Here is a 21848-nt window from a genome sequence, read left to right on the forward strand (position 1 = left end):
TTTATTTTCTAGATCGATCACAGCGTGGATATTACTATTCGATTAGACAATAGGTCATTAGGTGGTTTCAAGCATTCTAATGCCTGGAATTGGTCACCAATATGAATTAACTTGATGCAGTTGGGGTTAATATTAATGCATCACAGTCGTCCTGAGTTGGGGAATTTAATTCGAAAAGGAGAACTATTATTATCACGAATAAGAATAAATTGACATCTTATGAACCGTGGAGGAGCTTTGAAACCTTTCCGATCCGGTTCGGTGCCGGCACTGATGTTATGACACATTGCAATGACGACGAAACTAATTCGTACAGGTGTAAATATCAGATCCAGGAAGGTTTGAATTTGTCCAAGTTTGACACAGATGTCAGCTTCTAACTGAAAATGAGAGATGTGTATAACCTTCTAACTGAAAGTGCGATAACCTCTTCATTCGTGAGAAGTTTCTTACCGGCGAGCATTGTTTTCAGGTCTGCAAACAGCCAGTAGTCGCTGGGAGTCAAATCTGGCGTATACGGTGGATGTGAGAGCAATTCGAAGCTCAATTTATGTAGTTTTGCCATTGTTTTGATTGACTTGTGACACGGTGCGTTGTCTTGATGAAACAATTTTTTTTCTTTGCCATATGCGCTCGTTTCTTTGCAATTCCAATAACGCTATAAAATATTCACTGTTATTGGTATTTCCTTTCTCAAGATAGTCGATAAATATTACACCACACACATTCCAAAATACCGAGACCATAACCTTTCCAGCCGATCGTTGTGCTTTGGACGAGGTTCATCAGTTGCTGTCCACCCAGACGATCGATCGGATTGATTCCGGAGTGAAGTGATGAATCCATGTTTCATCCATTGTCACATATCGACGCAAAAATTCCGGTTTGTTACGTTTAAACATGGCTAAACACTGCTCACAATCATCAACACGTTCTCGTTTTTGGTCAACAGTGAACAAATGCGGCACCCACTTTGAACAGAGCTTTCTCATAGTCAATACTTCACTTTTCGATAATTCAAAACGATTTTGTGGATTTTGTTATGTTTTCTGGTGTTACCGCCTCATTTGGACGTCCACTGCGTTCTGCATCATCGGTGTCTCTACGACCACGACTACGAGCGGGGAGTCTCCATGACGCTTTTCAAGCCATTGCTTCGCTTGAACGGTATTTTTTCCCATCAAGAAGCAGTGTAAAATTAAAACACGAAATTGTTTTTGATCTATTGTTCTGAAAATAACAACAGTAGCGTCACTCTTAGCACAATATGTATATGTATGTATGTATGTATGTATGTGTGAAGCCACCATCAGTTCAAGGCATTACCAGTGTATGCGGGTAGACTTACAGTAGATCCGAATTTGATTATCAGATAGCTTTCATATAATTGCTGTTAGGAAGGCCAAAATGGGTTTTGAGGACCCAGCGCCTTCCAGCAAGAACATCCTTCCATATAATAAAGAATTTCGCTGTACCAGCTTAAACCCGCCTGATGGTTTGTTTGTTAGAAGAGTGCGTCTTTTTCATTTCAGACCTTTAGGGAGAAACACAAAGCTTCCCCTGCGTGACTAAGGTTGACAATCCACTCCATCATCCAGTCATTCACTTGTAAGATACCCTGATGCACTCCCTGCCCCTCCCCATTGTCGATATACTTGAGCATAATACAATATAATATAATATAATATAAATTTATATAACAAAATAGCATATAATAAAACATAATATAATGCAATACAGTATACTACAATATAATATAATATAATTCAATATAACATAATATAATATAATATAACTACAGAGAACAGACATCCAAGCTAGTACAAACTTCTTTAAAAAGCTGTGTAAAGCATACAAGTGAAAATCCGTTTAAAATCACCGTTGCACACGGCTTTGCATGTATGAATGTTTGTTGGATATCTTTTCTCTGTGATATAACATAATATAAAATAATATAACACAGTATAATATAATATAATATGATATAATGCAATGCAGTATAATACCATACAACATAATATAACATAACAGAAGATAATATATGAAATAATATGCTATGATACAATGTAAAACAGTTGATGTCGCAGTGTAAGTTATGCTCTTCTTTCGTCGCAGTACTGCAGGAAATATAATATTTCATTTTGAATAATAATAATTATTATTATAATAATAGTAATAATAATAATAATAATAATAACAACAATATATAATACAATGTAATATAATTCAATTCAATATATAACAAATAATGCAACAAACAACAGAACCACATGTTGCACTATACTATGATAAATATTGCACTAAAACTTCAAACTACAAGCCTTTTCGCACCCTCTCATTCTGCTACTAACGCAGAAGGCGATAGCACCCAGTCGACGCCGTTCTAATAACCAAATGTCATCATAGACGCTCGAGGAGGCATGAGATAGGAACTTGTGAGGACTTAGTTATCTCACCATTTGACGACCTAACGTCACTCATAGCACAATACCTCACAAACTAATGAATAGAATATCATGAAATTTCAACAGCTGTCTTTAAAAGGTTAGTATTAACTGAAAAAAGTGACTGCAATAAAACTAGCGCCATCTATTTGTTAGGTCCGGGACTTTTCAGTCCATGTGTTACTCGGCTGCGAAGTCGATCAATTTCGATTCTAATGTCGTTTTTCATTGAAAACACTCGTGGAGTGTTTTGTTTGATTCGTGCACTTTTCGTGCAGCCGAGCAATCAAAACAGATGCACTATGTTTCATTGATTTGCACCGCACGAAAAAAAACTATTTTGCATCCGGTTTCTTTTCCGAGTAGCAAACGTGAACACCAATACCAGCAGAAACGAAAAACATAACAGTGCAAACTTTACAAAACCGTTTCATTGATCGAATTTCAGGGCAAAACACTGGCACCGAGTGAGTGGAATCAATGAAAATAGTAAATATGTTTGCCCATGTTCTATATAAAGGCTACGTATTTATTGTGACAATCGACCTTTGAATCAAAACCCAGAGGTCCATTCTACTCGAATCTCGAGTTTGTAAAATGTGTGTCTGTGTGTGATCATGTATGTGACAAAAATGTGCATTTATTTTTCTAAACCGGGGTGCTAAACCGGTGTTAATAATCTTAAATATGATAAATGGTCCGATTAATTGTGTTTCCCGACTCTGAATTTCGATTCTTGAGTTACATGTCGTTGAGTGTCGTCGGCTAGAAAAGTCCCATACAATTACTGTCATACACAGAGGCAAAATCGAAAATACTGAATATTAAATAGCTTTAACTAACAAGCCCTGATCATTTGTTTCCTATAGTCGTCGATTCCGGAAACAGCAGTCACAAGGATTCCTAACTGAAATTCTTATCTTTTTCTCAGAAATACCCGCATTGTATAATTTTAGATTCCACTGGACACTTCTAGCCTTGATGTTGAATTTTGTGCAGATTTTAATTTCGACGGGTATGAGTGAGCAGTGATTTGTTCAGTACTTTCAATAAAACGAACCAACCCAACAGTCTCGCTAGTCTTTTTACGGTCTCATTCATAAATTATCGAAACAAAAGAACCGAGACGAAGCATTTCCGTATTTCGCTTCAGCAAAAAGAATTTTAATGCGAACATTATTCGTTCCCTTTCGACAAACTAAAAATTAAATAACATTTGTAAAAAAGTGACTGTTATCTGTTCTGGTCTGTAACGAAACAAAAAATCTGCGCTAAATTGCCTTGATTAGCAGTTTTGCAGTAGTGGCCACAGTATTTCCATAAAAGAGTTACATTTCAACAGACTTTCAAAAAAACCTATCTTATTTCAGAATCTTACAGCAATATCCAATATCCTATTCCAGTATTGAACAACTCCGTCATCTTTCAGTCTATTTTCACTAATAGTTTTTATATGCTGTTTATTTATAAACAGGTTTAGAACAACAACGTCGATTAAATGATCACATGGCATTTGAATTGCGTCGAGCATCTTGTTCACGAAATTTATAACTGAACTATATTTTATAAAATATGAAACTTGCAAACAAAAATAAACTTTAGTCATATATATGCAAAAAACGGTAATATATATAGTGGTAAAAATGTTGCCTGTTCAATTTTCAGCATTCCAAAAATTACAAAACGGCAAAAAAGTTTCGCCTGAAACCGTTTTATATTTTAATCATGTCCATATTTTCTGAACCCCTACTGTCTGGGTGTTATCCGTCCAGCACGTACTTATTTACGGTGCGGTTTAATAGTTCTATGGCAGTTTTCCAAGTAAAACAAACGATTTTTCCTGGACTTGCTGTGCAGGGTGAAGCAGGATGGTAATTGATTCGCATAAGTTTTTTCGAACATGCTGTAGAGGACATTGATATTCGCGAATAAGTTAAATTTTGCGGCAATTTAATTTTTTACTAGTTGAAAATAAAGCAAATGTAAAATTTGTCCAACCCTTATCTTTTGATTCAGAAGGCAACTTTCCTTTTTTTTGTTGATGCATTTCAATGGGGAACTAACTCTTCATTTTGCTACAATACTGCTTCGGGGAAACAAAATATTTTGATGAAAGTAGCTACATGTTTTTTAATTAGGGTTGAAATGGGACATTTCCAATTGTACAAAACATCACTTGGTTGACAGTATCCTTTGTTCTAAGAAAATTTGATATTCCATTTTATCTGTTCTCCCCTAAACCTCTAAGCTTTCAAGTGCTTTATTGATGCCGCATTGTACCTAAAACGATTGCGGAACGTATATTCAAGTGGAGCTCTGCCCAGTGCTATGAATTTAAATAAAGCAACCACTAACGGCAGAATAACAATTTGAAAGGCTTGTGTCGAGTTGATTATGTAGGGGTATTGTACCAATAGTCGTCTCATTAGTAGAGTCACCATCTTATTTTGCAGATAATTCTACTTTCAATCAAATGATTCTAATAAATTCGAATACAATGTCTTCGCTTCAGGCATAAGAAGGAATACCGCCGATATAATAGTCCGACAATTGTGCTGCTGTATAACCATGCGAAAAATCGAAGCAAATGCATTCATTTGCCCTTAGATTGGAGGTACCGTCACTTTAGTAATCTTTTGATGTTACCAATTTTAAAGCAAAATCTTTTTGTCGAATATAGGTGTTCACTTATCGTCTTGGAATCGACATATTCGTAAAACAAAAAAGAGGCATTTTCGGAGTTCTTTGGCACTCATAAGAATTTGTTGCTATTTCAATTTATACTAGAATTTACTTCGAAAATTACTTATCATATATACACTCATTTTACATAGAACTGACGTCATTCCCACGTCATCGGTTGTTGGTCCAGAAGTAGTATACTGTCAGTGGATATGGAACGGTTAAAGTGGATGTCATTGTTATCGGATTTGCGGCAGGATGTTCATGTACGCACTGAATTGGTGTTGACGGCTGTACGACGATTTATTTCCTCCTGTAATTGCTTTATTAATGATCCGGTCATCTGCCCTGTGTTTTACGACTAAGTAAATAGGTCAAACTGCGAGACACTCTCATGGGGATATTAATAGCTATTGTGCAGGACCCTTCGTGTAGATACTGATTAGATTATACGAAAAATTAGGAGCGTTAATTGGCTATAACACTTTATCAAATTAGTGTTATACAGATCATGATTTGTCGTTCGCATTTTCCAGTATCCTATTTTATGGAATTTAATTCGAAAATATGTATTCAAAATATTTTTTTAAAGACAAAGACGCTATTAATATTAGGTGAAATGATACAGATATAACGTCATAAATCATCACATTACTGTGAAATAGGAGATATCGTCGAAATTGTTAAAACATCATTTCTTTCTTTACTTGTTGCTTTGGTCTCGTCAGACCACAGCATCTTATGTTGAACTATGATGCCACCTAGCAGGTCAACATAAATCGGTAAACCCTGCTGCAGTAAATGGAAGGGGCATAAATTTATAGATACGAGATTCACTTTAACACGAGTTCTGTTCTAGATGGTCGAAATTCTTTTAAAAATTATTTCTATACACGCAGAGAAAAATATTGTAAAAATAATCAAATTTGGGTAGTGACTCGTTTTCAAATTCTTAGGATTGGCGAACGACCGCAACTAGGTTGAAGCCGGGTATAAATAAACGACATAAATTTTAAAAAAATCTTAAAAACCAAATTATTCACATACCACAATCAAGCCGGGGTATTTTGATTGGTATCCAATGTTTTGGTGCTTCATTAGTCCGGTCAAGGTCTGTGCATCAAATAATTGTTGCAAAACAATTTGGACCGAAATTTTGATTCAAATCAAACAAAGAATTAGTTCAAAACAATTATATTCTATTAAGAATTCATCATGAATCAAATCTAAAAATGTTAGTAGTTTTGTTATTTTAAACATGTTTCTATGCGTGTACAATTTGAATGCATCCGAAGCTAGTCAATTCCAGCAAAGAATTTCCTCCCATGAATAGTAAATTTTCGAAGTGTCCTTCTGTTACCATTCACTGTTCGTTGTCAAACCATAAACTGTGTAAACCGTGTCCTACCAGTCAGTGATGTGTCACAACAAGCATAATGTTTAGAATCGCGTAAAAACAATTTTGAAGGTGGTGTTTTAGGTCTTTTCAAAGTTAGTTTTAATTACTGAATTATGGCAACCCCCTTAAAACTAGTTTTCTAGTCATAACTTGTTTCGAGTTATTTTTTATGCATACTTCGTTTGGAATAATTGTAGAAAATATAGAATTTCATAATTTTGTAGAAGCTAATGCATAAGTTTATTCTTTTCTTAAAAATTTATGCATAATTTTACTTTTTACGTAGAAAACCTTGTGCCGAAGCGAAATATGCAACTTAATGCAGCTAACTTTTATAATACTTATAGGAGAACATGTACCTTATCAAATTTATTTTCCAATGACAATATCTTGAGTAATATTCGTGTGACTCATTTTCACTATGGCCATGCTGAAACCATGAATGGTTAAGAAACATAGGGCGCACAGTGGTCCAAAACTGGAAAAAGACGGTCACAAGTCTGTACTGACTTTCACTGATGTTTAAGAGCTAACGTGTCTTCGAAGAAGTTTTACAAAATTAGTAAGTAAAGTAGCAGAAACTTTACGTCTGCTTAGCGGTTCAAATTGAACTGCCGAGTTTAGCACTAAGCAGTTCAATTTGAACTGCTCTGCACTGATGAGTTAAAGACGAAACGTAAAAATAATAAAAACGGTTATGTGCCCTAGCACAAAATTTGGCTAACCCCTAAATGACCAAACCTGCATCGGCCAGAAATAGTCGAAAACACGTTTTCGTTCGGCACGTCAGAAAAGACATTGCACTTCGTTGCAAAACAAAAAGTGTTCTGTAAGTAGCAGAAACTTTACGTCTGCTTAGCGGTTCAAATTGAACTGCCGAGTTTACCACTAAGCAGTTCAATTTGAACTGCTTTGCACTGATGAGTCAAAGACGAAACGTAAAAATAATAAAAACGGTTATGTGCCCTAGCACAAAATTTGGCTAACCCCTAAATGACCAAACCTGCATCGGCCAGAAATAGTCGAAAACACGTTTTCGTTCGGCACGTCAGAAAAGACATTGCACTTCGTTGCAAAACAAAAAGTGTTCTGTAAGTAGCAGAAACTTTACGTCTGCTTAGCGGTTCAAATTGAACTGCCGAGTTTAGCACTAAGCAGTTCAATTTGAACTGCTCTGCACTGATGAGTCAAAGACGAAACGTAAAAATAATACTATTGTTTCGTTAAACATGTTTGAAATTCAAATGGCTGTCACTTACTGTTCCGGTGATATCATGGTATAAGTGACGTAAACGATCAATCTCATTACCGCTCTATTTTCTAAGATATGGATGAACCGATTTCAATAATTAGAGGCTAGATCGAAACTAAAATTGGGTTTTAGATCGAGTTCGAAGATCATATGGTTGACTCTTTAAGTTTCGGAGATAGAATTGTACGAGTGACGTAATCGACAAATCTTTTTTTCTTATCAGCATAATTATTTCAGAGAGCGTGCTTTTATTTCAGAGAGTGTGCTCACGTTCACACTTATTTGGGGAATTATTGCCGAATATGTGACGTAAGCGCTGAAGTATGCTTTTGTGGACTACCCGAAAATAAATTAGTATTAAAAATAAGCCCAAATTAGTGTCAGAAGTTAGCTGAATTAAAAAGGCAAAACATGTTTTAATGAGACTGTGTCGATGAAAAAAGAAAGGCATTATTACACCACTAGGTGGATTAAGAATAAGTTTTTTTTGCATTCAAAAATACTTAATCGGATTTTCCGTTTTCGAATAAATTTCGAAAAATTTTCAATTTTTGCATTCAATTATTCAATTGAAGTGCTAGTGCTGCACAGTGTTGGAGCCGCTAAACTTAACTAGAGTCAAATTTTACATCTGCTTCATATTTCAGTTCAGTTTGAGATGCTATGCACTGACGGTTACTTCTCTAAATTATCATTTCGGCATGTAATTTCGGTTAGGCAGCAGCCATCTATTTTGCTGAAATATTGCAGGCTGCAAGGTAAATTGTTATATTAAGAATCACTTGTTCGGTCCGGGTAATGTGCTATAATTCGTACTTTAGCATTATATACATACTATCTCCAAAAATACGTAATTTTTTTCTCGAATTGCTCTTTCCATTCCATATACCCACAATGTCGAAATTTGTTAGTTAAACAACGAGATGTTCGTTTAAATAAACGAAATGTTTGTGCAAACAATCTTTTTTCGAGACATTCGTTTCAAGACTTTTGGCATTCCATCAATAGTGTTGAATTATGTAGGAGTTATAAATGAGAACATATATTTATATATTTTACAAGCGCTGCTGTTTTCTCACCCTGTTGGGATGGAAATAGCATACCAAATGAACGATACGGCGGAAGGATCGATATTTTGCGTTTTGTATGTAGTCTGTGTTTCAGCTATCCTGGCTCGATTCTTCTTGGTTTTTCATCACACGCACCAGACTGTCACTCGGGTGATAGCAGAAAAAAAACTCACCCCTGATGTTTCACGTAGAGATTCACACCAAGGATTCGTTGGGAAATGTTTCCTGGCCTTTTGCCTTCGACTAATGATGTGGGTCGATGTTGTCAATTTAAATAATGCTGTACCTTGAAGTTTCACTGATTAATTGTATTTTGTTTTCAATCATTCATGTTATGTTTGATTGATGAGATATGATGCAAAATACGAGTTTTATCGTTTTTGTCTGATTCGTTTTGTGATTACAGAACCACGCTTGATGATTTGTTATGAAATTACGAAAATACATTGGCAAAAGGATCGCTCTTTTCTCATAATAAAATGAATTCAAAAATCTCCTTAGACTATTTATGATTTATTCCATATTTGACGCAGAAATCATGGTAAATTTAAACTTATAAATTGGAAGTACCAAAAAATTCGGGTTTGAAATTATTGATACATATTTTCCATCCTGCTATTATTCCAATATTAACTGTTGTAAAAATGGTTTAATCTTTTTTATAATGATCTTTTTAGTAGATTTGGGAAAACATCGCTTGACATGTTGAACTGCGTAGCGTACTGAAGTACAAGAATTGATCTTAGCATTCTCAGCACGTCATGTCTTATTAAAGTTCACTTTTCGCTCTCTCCCCATAGCTACCGAAATCCGTTGTCAGGAAAAATCAAAAGGTGGCCTGTGCTATGAAGTGATTCTTGCTGAACCAGCCATAAATGTAACAGTTCCGAAACTACCGCCAACACCGGGAAAGCCCGTTTCAGCGGTGGAAATCGAAGAAAAACTGAAGGCTGCCGAAGAAAGACGCCTTTCACTCGAAGCCAAAAAAATGGCCGATTGGACGGAGAAAAAGGCCAAGATCGAGGAAGCAACTCGCAAGAAGGATGAATTAGATAAAGAGTTCAAAACGCACGCAAAGGAGACGCTGGATCAGAAAATGGAACAATATGAAGAAAAGCGAGAGGCACAAATCACTGAGTTGAAGGAAAAATTAAAGGTAAAATTGCTCAGTTGCTTAGTGGAGCCTCGATACTCCAAACTTTTACTTAATCGTGTTATGTATATTTCTTTTACTTAGATGCAGGCTGCCGTAATCGAAAAAACTCGACACAGTCTGGAACATACGAAATCGGAAGAGCTCAAAATGCAGTTGGAGGATAAACTACGAACTGCAGCCACGCTACGCGACGACAAGATCAAGAAAATCCTAGATCGACTAAAGGAACATGTAAGTCACAAGTGCACTCATCTGCTTTCTAAATATGTTGTCGTCACGAAAAGATAACGTTAACACCTTCCTTTCGCTCCGGTTTTTTTTTCTCTATTATGGTCATCGTCATGCGACTAAAGTCCTTTTCGTGACGGCAATATCTGAAAAAAGCTCCACACAGTCGATATAAACGGGTACAACGGCAATAAATGAGTTTATTAGCTTTTGTTTTCTGTGTTTGCATTCGTGTTTCAGATTTCTAATAAATTTTGATTTCGAATTTTCTATTTATTTCTGTTTTCTTTTCATGTTTGTTCCGTCACGTAACACTCACATCCGATGTCGCACCGTTTCATCAAAACCATGGAACATATGGCATTCGAAACTATGAAATGATTGCTCCGTTGTAAATGTGATACGATTAAACATATGCGTTATGCGATGTTAACGTGTCCTGAACCCGACGGCTACATGTACCAACATGTTTACCACCACCAACCATCATTACCACACAAACCATGACACAAAAACTACAAATATTTAACTATTCATTGCATTTATTGCGATTCATCACCGTCATGACTGGTGACGCGGACTTGTATGGGATAATGAAACATGAATCCACCACTTCATCCGCTCATAACTATCATCTCACCATGATCATAATCATCAGAACACGGAAAAATTGAAAGAAGTACGAACCACTGTAGACATGCTTGAATCACAGAAATTGGAGGAGAAGACCCGTATTATCGAGAATAAATTATCAACAGCCGAGCAGAACCGCGAGAAGGAACTCCAGAAGAAATTGGAAAATATTCGCAAACACGTAGGTTTTCTTTTATAGATACGATTATATGTATGTTTTAATTTCTTTTATTTTGTTTCGGTGTTGTGGAGTCTCATTTCAAACCATACACGTCGGCTATGTGTCTGTGTTATTCATTATGTTTAGTCGATAAAACCACGTAAGGATTACGCCATGGGCTCTTTTTTCTTGTCTCCACATTGAAAACCATTTGTCTAAACAAGGCAAAATTTGAATTCTAATCTATAATTAGATTAGGACATCAACTTCCGATTAATTCCGAATGAACACGTTGTCTCGTGTTAGTGCGAGTATTTTGCAAGAAAGAAATAATTTTTATCCGTACTTTGGCGACTCGATGTTACGACACAGCGGTTTCACTGGTCGTTCCATGGAGTATGAACGAAAATTAACTGGCAAAATTGCTCAATTTGTTGTGCCATCAATCAACGTCATCTCGAGTGAGATGACGCTAACCAGAAGAAGAAGAAGAAAATGATTACCCATATCATAATGCGGTAATCTTTCAATATAACAGTTCTGTAAACAGGCATTAGTTTACCGTCGAAACTATTGTGTCATTTTTTTTTTGTAACATTAAGTTTGTCAATTGCAAGTTCCCTAGGCTTTGGATGATGAGCTACAGGGTGCGTACCCCCGCTTGGTGGATGGGGGTGGGAGTCAATTTACACTTCGCGTATTTACAAAGTCTGACCATACCGAGATCGATCGTTAGCTTATAAATTTAAAAGATGAAAATTATTGTGTTGTCTGAATCGATCACGGAGTGGACAGGACTAATAATGCTTGAAATTGACAATAGGTCATTAGGTGGTTTCGAGCATTCTTATGCCTGGAATTGGTCACCAATTTGAATTATTTTGATCCAGTTGGGATGAATATTAATATATCATATTCGTCCTGAGCTTGGTGAATTTAATTCTAAAAGGAGGACTATTGTTATCAGGAATAGGAGTAAATTGATATCCTATGAACCGTTTAAGAACTTTCAAACCTTTCCGATCCGGCTCGGTATCGGTAATGTTTACAAATTGCAATGATGACGAAACTGATTAATCAAGTGTGAATACACTCTCATATCGGGAAAGGTTTGAATGTACTTAGATTTCTCAAACTTGGACACAGATGTCACCTTCTAACTAAGAGTGTGAGATGTGTGTTTCTGGAAGAGAGCGGTTCACGTGGACCATTTCATCCAATCACACCTAGTATTTCTTCACGAAATACATGTAGTTCTTGTTTCCTGGATGCGTGCTCAACACTAGAAGGCCCAACACTTAGTTTAGACCTAGACTGCTCAAAGGCAGTCAGAATGATGGAAAGAGAGAAAGTCAATAATATGAACTGTGACAGAATAAATAAAAGCTAGTGCAGTATTCCTAAGTGCATATATCGTTAAATAAAGAATTAAAAAAGTTCACAGAATTTCACGCGGTCCTTCCATTGTTTACATATTGTGACTTTCCTGGGCAATCTAGTGTTAAATGCGCATCCTTACATTATATAATTTAACAAGCTTACTAACACCTAATTTTCTTTTATTCTTATCACGAGAAAATATCAAAATAAAAGATTATAGACAAAAACGATATGGATATACTAGGATGCTACAGGAATACCAAAAGGAAATTGAAAACAAATCAAGAGACCCAGTGAAACGACGAAACATTGGTATGTTATTGTAATAAATCTTTTGATGACATATTAACTTTTGGTAAGTCACAATATTTCTATTTTTATTATTACTTTTATTATTATCATTATTATTATTGTTGTTGTTATTGTAATATTATAAATATTTATTTCTTTATTCTTGATAAATTATCACATTGAGATATTAACAGGTTTTTTCTCCGGCATAATAAAAAAGCGATGCAATGGGGAAAAGGAAATGTAACGTAACTTCGACAAAGATAGAAGTAATCAGAGCAGATTAGAATGGATAGTGTTAGTAGATCAAACATATCTACATCTGTTTAGGAACTTTAAAGTAATAATCGTTTGTACCGCTTCAGACATATAAGACTATTTAGGAAAGCAGGGACAAGACCGAAGCGGATACAATGCGAAATTTGCAAAGTTTCATCGACGAGGACATTTAAGACACAGAAGCAGCTGGTAGGATGACAAAATACGAATACGACAGAGACGCACGACTCAATGATTGACTGGTTACAGGGTGAAGCACACACTTCCTGCTCAAGTGACAAATTCTCTGGCGAACTTGCAATAGAAGATACTCGTATCTTTCGTTGCAAATTGATAGCCGCAAAGGAATCTGTCGCTTGGGTTACATGCTGGAGGATTTCCTCCTTCGTTACTAGTGTTCATTTGGGCACCATAGCCTAGTTCGTCTGGTATGGAAAGTGTGGATCGTTGTAACCACCCCCCTCGGCCAGAGCAGCCCATAAAGGAAAAAAAAAAAAAAAAAAAAATTAAGTTTGTCAATTGCAAGTTGTCGTATACATTTAGTGAAATGAACATGATGAAATTCTTGTCTAATAAAGAACATTTGCGGTAAGTGTTGTTTGAAGCCTTTTGTCCCGGGTTGGCGGTTCAATGCACAGGACACTGGTTGTCTTATGTTCAAGCCCCGACCTGGAAGGATTCTTAGTGTCAATGAAATCGTAGTACTAGCCCAGGGGTTCCCAAACTATTTTGGGCCATGGACCCCTTTACTAAAATTAACTTAGGCCTCAGACCCCCATCAACAATTTTTTTTGAAAATTCAATTTCTTGCTTTTTAAATATTGATGTAAAATACTTACCAATTTCTGCGGTTGGTCAAACTAACATAACTTTTTAGCGTAAATATTTCAAATAACAACTTATATTAAACAATAGGAGGTCGATTTCTAGACTTCGTAGACCCCCATAGTCAGTTTTCGTTTACGTCGACCCCCGCCAAAAGGATATCGACCCCAAGGGGTCTATATCGACCACTTTGGGAACCCCTGTACTAGCCAATGCACATTGGTTCAAAAGCGCAATTTCACGCTCTTAATTGATAACTCATAGGATCGTGATTTTTGAGGTACAGTATCGTCAGAAAAGTTGCTCAGAATGATAGACGCCATCTTTTGGCAAATTTTGTTTATGTGATTAATCCCCCTAAAAGTGAGATAAAAATTTTATTTTAGCTCAGGGCCAACATAGGGACTAAGTTACTTCGACAAAGTTGTGCAGAAAGTTATTTCAAACAAGTTTGCTGAAGGTACTATTCCCGTAACTTGAGTGTAATTCAAGATATAATGTATTTTCGGAAAAGGGTTTCCAAAAACCTGTTTTTGTAAGAAGACATATATGTTTTCAATTTATATGAGTTTTTCATGTTATACAAAGTTTTTCATCTTTAAAAACTACACAACTTTCTTGAACATACTATGCTGCTATCATTTCAGTTTAATGAAATAGAGCAATTTTTCATGTTTTTTTAAATAAAATTCTAACTTGTCTATTATCAAAAGGCGCAGGAAGGTGCAGATGAAACTACTTGCATATTAAACTACTTCAAAAGAGCTTTCATATCGTGGTTGAATTACTCGTTTGCGATCGTCTGCAGGCGAGATATGTTCTTTTCAAATATCCTTGTCCTTGACATTTGCAATGATAAGGTTTATTGTATATCAGATCAAAGTGCAGTATATATTCGTTACCATGGAAACTCTCACAATAAAAGGTTTTTTTGGCCATCGAAGTCTACAAAAAGAAAAGTTTAGTAATAATTACAGACGGTTTTTTGAAACTGTCCGACGTTTTTTAAAAGTGAGATAAGAAGCCACGACTTTGAAAAAAGGATATTATCATGTCGAATTACGTTATGTAATTTTTTGATAAGTTTTTTTTCTATAGAAAAGCTCTGCGGATAAATATCCTCTATTCATCAATTAAAGTGGAGATCGATAAACTCTTGCTATATTGTACTGTTCATAATGATTAAGAAGTTTCTTTTATACAGATGTCGGGGGTATTATACACGCGAGCAATCCAGATCACTTACGAATCGGGATCCCACGAATTGGTAATTAGTTTCATTGGATCCTTTGGTTACAAATATTCTTAAATGGCCAAAACAGTCCAAGAAGAATCTGTCGAACGATGCTAAGAGTATTTTAGCTGATTGAGAACATTGTCATAAAATAAATACAAATAACTAAAAAATGAGTTTTGATCATACTTTTCGCTACCAGAAGTTGACATAACTTAGTTCGATTTGATGATGACTTTTTTAAAAGTCGTGACAAAACAGTTACTAAACTATTCAATGTATAGACTTCAATGTGCACAAAAAATAATATTTTGTGGCAAGTACCATAGTAATGAATATATACTGAAATCTGATCTGAAATACAATGAACCTTATCATTGCAAATGTCAAGGACAAGGATATTTGAAAAGAACATATCTCGCCTGCAGACGAGTAATTCAACCACGATATGAAAGCTCTTTTGAAGTAGTTTAATATGCAAATAGTCTCATCTGCACCTTCCTGCGCCTTTTGATAATAGACAAGTTAGAATTTTATTTAAAAAAACATGAAAAATTGCTCTATTTCATTAAACTGAAATGATAGCAGCATAGTATGTTCAAGAAAGTTGTGTAGTTTTTAAAGATGAAAAACTTTGTATAACATGAAAAACTCATATGGGTTGAAAATATATATGTCTTTTTACAAAAACAGGTTTTTGGAAACCCTTTTCCGAAGATACATTATATCTTGAATTACACTCAAGTTACGGGAATGGTACATTCAGCAAACTTGTTTGAAATAACTTTCTGCACAACTTTGTCGAAGTAACTTAGCCCCTATGTTGGCCCTGAGCTAAAATAAAATTTTTGTCTCACTTGTAGGGGGATTAATCACATAAACAGTGTTTGCCAAAAGATGGCGTGTATCCTTCTGAGCAGCTTTTCTGACGATACTGTGCCTCAAAAGTCACGATCCTATGAGTTGTCAATTAAGAGCGTGAAATTGCGCTTTTGAACCACTGTGCAATGCGATTATTCTACGATAAAATTCGGCTGCGAAGTCTGTTGAAACTGTATGGTTGAATTCCATAAAAGGAATGTAATGCCAAGACATGCTTCATCGGTCACGAGTTGTGAACGTTAGTTTAAACGACTTGAAAATGAAAATTTCAGTGTGAAAGAAAAAGAACGCACAGTTCAACCAACTAAATTTGAAGATGTCAAGGATTGTTGAACGACAACTATATCTAAAATTGAAAGCAAATGGCGGAAAAGCTAAACGTTAGTCGTAAAGCCATTTCCGAAAATTTACAAAGGAAAATGAAAAACAGTGAGAAAAATTTTTTTCTCGGCATTCCACCGGATCGGGACGAGATAAGAAATGGCTTTATTTTGAAAATTTCTCAAACGCAGAAAATCATGAAATGTCCGTGGTCAACCATCGACATCAACAGAAAAAAAAACTAATCGCTTCGGAACGTAAGCGATACTATGCATTTGATGGGGTGAAAAAGGTGTCTTGTACTACGAGTTGCTCATACCATAGGAAACTGTAAACACTAATAGCTACCGACAGCAAACGATAAAATTGAATCAAACATTTCTCGGAATCGGCCATAATGCATTGCAAATATGGGAATGTATTTTGATATCACGACCCGAGAAGCCAGATCTACAGATTTGTCTGTAATTTTGCAGATTTCATACATACTGCTGCAGACATTTTTTGTTGTGCAGACTTTGTTTTTTTTTTCAGTTTAGCGTATCATACTTTATAGAGAAATGGCTGCCAGCAAGACATACTTGCTTATTTTTACCTGGCATCTCTGATCACGACATCATTTCTGAACTTTGAAGGGATCTCTCGCCACACGCACGCCCTGCGTTCCAGACTTGGCCCCTTTCGACTATAATTCATTTCAAAAGTGGAAGTATTCGTAAAATTTCGTGATTCCTCAAGTAATCCATAGTACCACCCATCAGTGGGCATGATTTCATTTTAAATTGACAAAAATATATAAACGAAGCACTAATATCCCCTGAGACATATAATCTGTTCAACAAGACATGCGGCGCAAGAATAGAAATTATTTTTTTCACTTCGAACGTACAACAACCAAAGTGTCTAACTACTAATGAAATTATTCACGAACGAAAAAGTAAACAAATTCTTTTACCCAAGCTTACGACGAAAATTTCAGCGAAGCTTGTTTGAATTGTTATCGTAAAATTTTATGGAATTTTTAATTTCGCTTTAAATAGTGAACAGGCTTATCGACAAGTTTGCTCTTCACGACTGTCCAGACATTTTCGATAATGTTGTTTCGGACGCTTGAAGCACCCAATTCCTGATATCAGGTCTAATCATCTGGGCGATTTTCGCAGCATTCAATTCTCCTTACAACTAAATCCCCTCTCAGAAGCATCTCCAAACAAAAGTAAAAGTTGGTGTTTATGAGTGCGCTGAATGAAAACAATACTGTTTCCCAACCAGGCACGTTTTACACGAACCCGTACCGAAAAATTTGTTTTATACCGAAAAAGTTGCATACACCTTCCGACGAGTTTTCTTCCACCGCGCAATTTTCTCTGAGATAGCAGAACCGATTTTTACAACCTAAGGCTACTATTGAGCCACTTTCGATTTCGGAGATATAATGGTATAAATGACGTAACCGACCAAACACGTTTTTTTATTGTTCAATTTTCTATTAGATGACTCAACCAATTTTAACAAGCTTAAGCTCGTTTCAAAACTACTATTGGTCAATTGATCAAATTCAAAGATCAAACGGCTGCCACTTCCGGTTTCGAAGATATAATGGTATAAGTGACGTAACCGACAAAACACGCCCTCCGTGGTTGATGGGCTTGACGGTATTGCAAACATCATCAGATACGATTAATTATTGTTACAATTTAATATAAATATGTGTTATAACTTTTAGTTTAATTATTGAGTTTATTGAGTGAGGCATGAAACGATTTGAATAAGATGTTGATTGCAATACGCTCCAACATCCGGGGTTGGAGAGGCCGGTAGGGCTTAACTGAGCTCTTTTTTATGTTTCATTTTCATACTACCGGCCCTTATTACCGGTGTGAAGTGGGAATTAAGCGAAATGAACGTACCCCAGTCAGGTTTCACACGATAACGGAATAGTTGAATGGTGAATTAAGTTCACCTTTGACGTTTATTCTGTAAGTTGTGTGTGCTCGTGTGGGATCCGATGGATGAGGTGATATGTGAGTGAAGTATAAGTGAAGTGGAATGCAAGAACGGTAATAAAGGCCACCGTTTCAGCTCAGGACTAACGATCGACCAATAAAAGAGATAGAAAATGGGTGACGGCACCCCTATTCATCTCAAATCCATTAGTCATTTCATATATGAAAACCATTGGTTAGAGCGAGATCTGTTGTGTCTGTTCGATAGATTGACTTCGAGAGTGAGATGAGGTTAGGAGTATTTCGCGTCGCTATAACAGCGATATCGTACATTTTCTGAACTACTTTTATGCGGTATTGCTTATCAGAGATGAAGCAAAGATTTTGTATTTGATTTCATCACAATTCATTTATTGAAAGTCGAGTAATCGGTAGAATAATATGGTGACTCTATTAATGAAATGACTATTGGCACAATGAATTTAGTTAAAATCTATTCGAATTTATCTATTAGAATTATTATCTATTAAAATTTACTATTTAATCAATGTTACAATATTTGCGTGTGAAATACATATTTGTAAATATGTATATGTATGTACACATGTGTGTATATGTATGTATATATGTGTGTACGTCAGTATGCCTTGGTGCCTGTATATATTTATACATGTATGTATGTATGCGTTGTATCAAACCGTATATTATGATACCTTTCGATTGTGAGTGAAATGTTGATTGCATTACGCTCCAACATCCGGGGTTGGAGAGGCCGGTAGGGCTTAACTGAGCTCTTTTTATGTTTTATTTTCATACTACCGGTTCCTATAACCAGTGTTATAGAAGTAGAAGTTAAGTAGAGTGAACGTATCCCAATTGGGTTTCACACGATGACAACAGGTGAACGGTGAATCGAGTCCATATTTGACGTTTATTGGTGGTTTGTCTACAATGGATTACTGTGGTATGAGATAGAATATTGTAAAATAGAACGGAATAATAATGACTTAACCAATGGGCAAACCACTGATAGCTGTCAAACGATGTTCATCCAGTTTGTATTGTGAGGATGTATCGTTTGGGACCTGATGGGTGAGATGATGTGTGAGTGAAATGTAAGAGTAAGTGCATGCAAGAATGGTAATAAAGGCCACCGTTTCAGCTCAGGACTAACGATCGATCATTAGAAGAGATAGAAATTGGGTAACGGTACCTCCATTCATCTCAAATCCATTAGTCATTTCATATACGAGAACCATTAGTTATATTGAGCTCTGTTATCTCTGTTTGATAGATTAATTTCAGAAGTAACATGAAATTTGGAGCATTTTGCTTCGTTAAAACAGCAGTATTGAACCACTTCCGAACTACTGCTATGCGTTATTGCTTCTTAGAGACGATGCAAAGACTTTGTATTTATCACAAATCAATTATTAAAAGTCGAGTGATCGCTAAAATAACATGGTGACTCTACTAATGAGATGACTATTGGCACACTAGTTTTAGTTAGGATCTATCAGAGTAGAAATAGTAACTCAATGTTGTAATGCTTGCGTGTGGAATACATGTGGGTATGTATGCATGTGTGTATGTGTGTGACTGTGTGTGTATGTATGTGTTTTTGTGTGTATATACAATATACATTTTACCGTGCCTTTGAGTGCGTTGTACCAAATTGGTAGTGATGCATTTCGATTGTGGGTCAGGAATCAGGAATCAGAACAAATTGGCTCAAATGGCACGTTCCCCTTGATATTTGGAGATTTGTGCCTTGCCACTGTCAAGGATCAACTGAAGACAACTAAATGTGAACATGTTGTAGCAATACTTATGGGACCCAAGGGTCAATATAATTTAAATAAAAATGCATGTTCTCAGTTTTTTTTCCCGTCAAACCATCATGACCGGCCGTACAAAGATGTCATTAAAAAAACACTAATCCTTTTTTGTCTCTCTTCTTTTTTCGGAAATGGATGACTGAGCATAACCAAGAAATTCGGAATAAAGAATAAGATACTCAAGAAAAGCAGGAACAAATGTGATAAATGTGGAGCTGAAAAATTGGAATATAATTTAATTAACACTGTTAGGAAATCTTAGATACAAAATGGAACATCGGTAAGAATAAAAAGACCATTGCATACAACTAACTTTTACATTTCAGGGAATAATATAGCATCAGCAAAAGTACGGAATGGAAATAAAATAGAAGGACAACAAAAGACACTTACGAAACACAATTGAATAGAACACTGGAATTAAGGTAAAACAGAATATAAACTATGACCAAAGGTAAGAAAACCAACATGAATAAATAATAGAAACTGTTGGGTAATAATATAATTTTCTCATATTGAAAGAGGCGTTTATATGGCGCGCATGCGCTAATTCGGCCTGATTCAAATTAACGGGGAGGGCAATACATTTTGGACAGGGCTGTAAAAAGCTGATTGGAACCCGTTCCCCACCAAAATGTAATATAAGGAAACTATAAGGAAGTGACGTAACCGACAAAACACGTTGTTTTTTACCACTTATTTTTCTCAGAGATGACTATTGAGTCATTGATCAAGCTCAAACCTCTGTCTTTTCCGGTTCTGAAGATATAATGATATAAATGACGTAACCGACAAGTCCTGATGCTTTACATTGCAACAAAATATCTACGAAATGAAAGAGCCATTTTCAAAAGGATTAGACTCGTTTGAAACTTACTATTAGGTTATTTGATAAGCTCACAGTACTAATGACCGAGGATAGAATCTCACAAATGTTTTGATGAGCCTATTTACATGGCAAAAGAAAGGCATAATCGCTTCACTAGGTGAATTAAGGTTTTTTTTTATTTTCGTTTCAAGCGGTATTCAGGTTTAACGTATAAATTGTATAATTATGTACAGAATTCTGTAATTAAAACTTACGTATAAATGATTCGTTCGGTAAAAGTTTGCATATTTTTTGTAAAAATAATCATTAGAATTCAGATTCGGATCTGGATCATATCTTGGTTTACTTCAGAATTCTGAAGTTGAATTCCTGAATCAGAATTCTGGACACAATTTTCGAACTTAAGCCACTGAATTCAGTACTAAAATTTAGTCAAGAAACCAGTTTCCAAAATGTAGTCCCAGAATCTAGGATTAGAATTCAGTTCCAGAGTCTTACTTTTAACTTTTAAACCTGTATTCTGTAACTAAGTTCTGAGACTGAATTCAGATACAAAATTCGAATCATTTCATACTCATTCCCAAGATAACTCAATGACAAACCAGTTTTCCGGAGTAGCTTTGTGGAAGCACACAGTAGCTTTGAGAATCTAGGTCTACTGTACCAACAGTCATCTCGTTAGTAGAGTCGCCGTATTATTTCGTCGATTACTTGACTTTTTATCAACGCATTTAGATAAAATCGGATACAATATCTTCGCTTCACCAATATCACTGAAAAAATGAAATTGTTCAATACTGTTGTTATAGCGACGCGAAAACTCGAAGCGAATGCAACTATTTTCCGCTTGCCCTTATGCCCCGTTTACACTTCTGCTGGCTGCCAGCATGCTGGTGTCAGTGTACTGCCCTCTTAGGAAAAAACGTTCAACTGTAGTCCAATGATCCAAAGTATTAGACCAACGAAGGACCACCGTTGAACGTTTTTTTCCTAAGAAGG

The 21848-nt window shown here is 35.8% G+C and overlaps 1 protein-coding gene across 5 annotated transcripts in view; it reads left to right on the plus strand.

Moving 5' to 3' along the window:
* LOC131428160 (GYF domain-containing protein gyf-1) overlaps positions 1-21848 on the plus strand; it is a 67626-nt gene that overhangs the window by 41877 nt on the left and 3901 nt on the right. For 3 of the 5 annotated variants that reach the window (XM_058591868.1, XM_058591867.1, XM_058591866.1), the window contains 3 exons: positions 9648-10003; positions 10085-10234; positions 10890-11045. In XM_058591868.1, the coding sequence (XP_058447851.1) occupies positions 9648-10003; positions 10085-10234; positions 10890-11045 (662 nt within the window). The remainder of the gene's footprint in view (positions 1-9647; positions 10004-10084; positions 10235-10889; positions 11046-21848) is intronic. The other 2 variants (XM_058591870.1, XM_058591869.1) reach the window with 1 other exon arrangement.

The sequence above is a fragment of the Malaya genurostris genome, chromosome 2 (genome assembly GCF_030247185.1).
Source record: "Malaya genurostris strain Urasoe2022 chromosome 2, Malgen_1.1, whole genome shotgun sequence".
In the NCBI taxonomy this organism is placed as follows: Eukaryota; Metazoa; Arthropoda; class Insecta; order Diptera; family Culicidae; genus Malaya; species Malaya genurostris.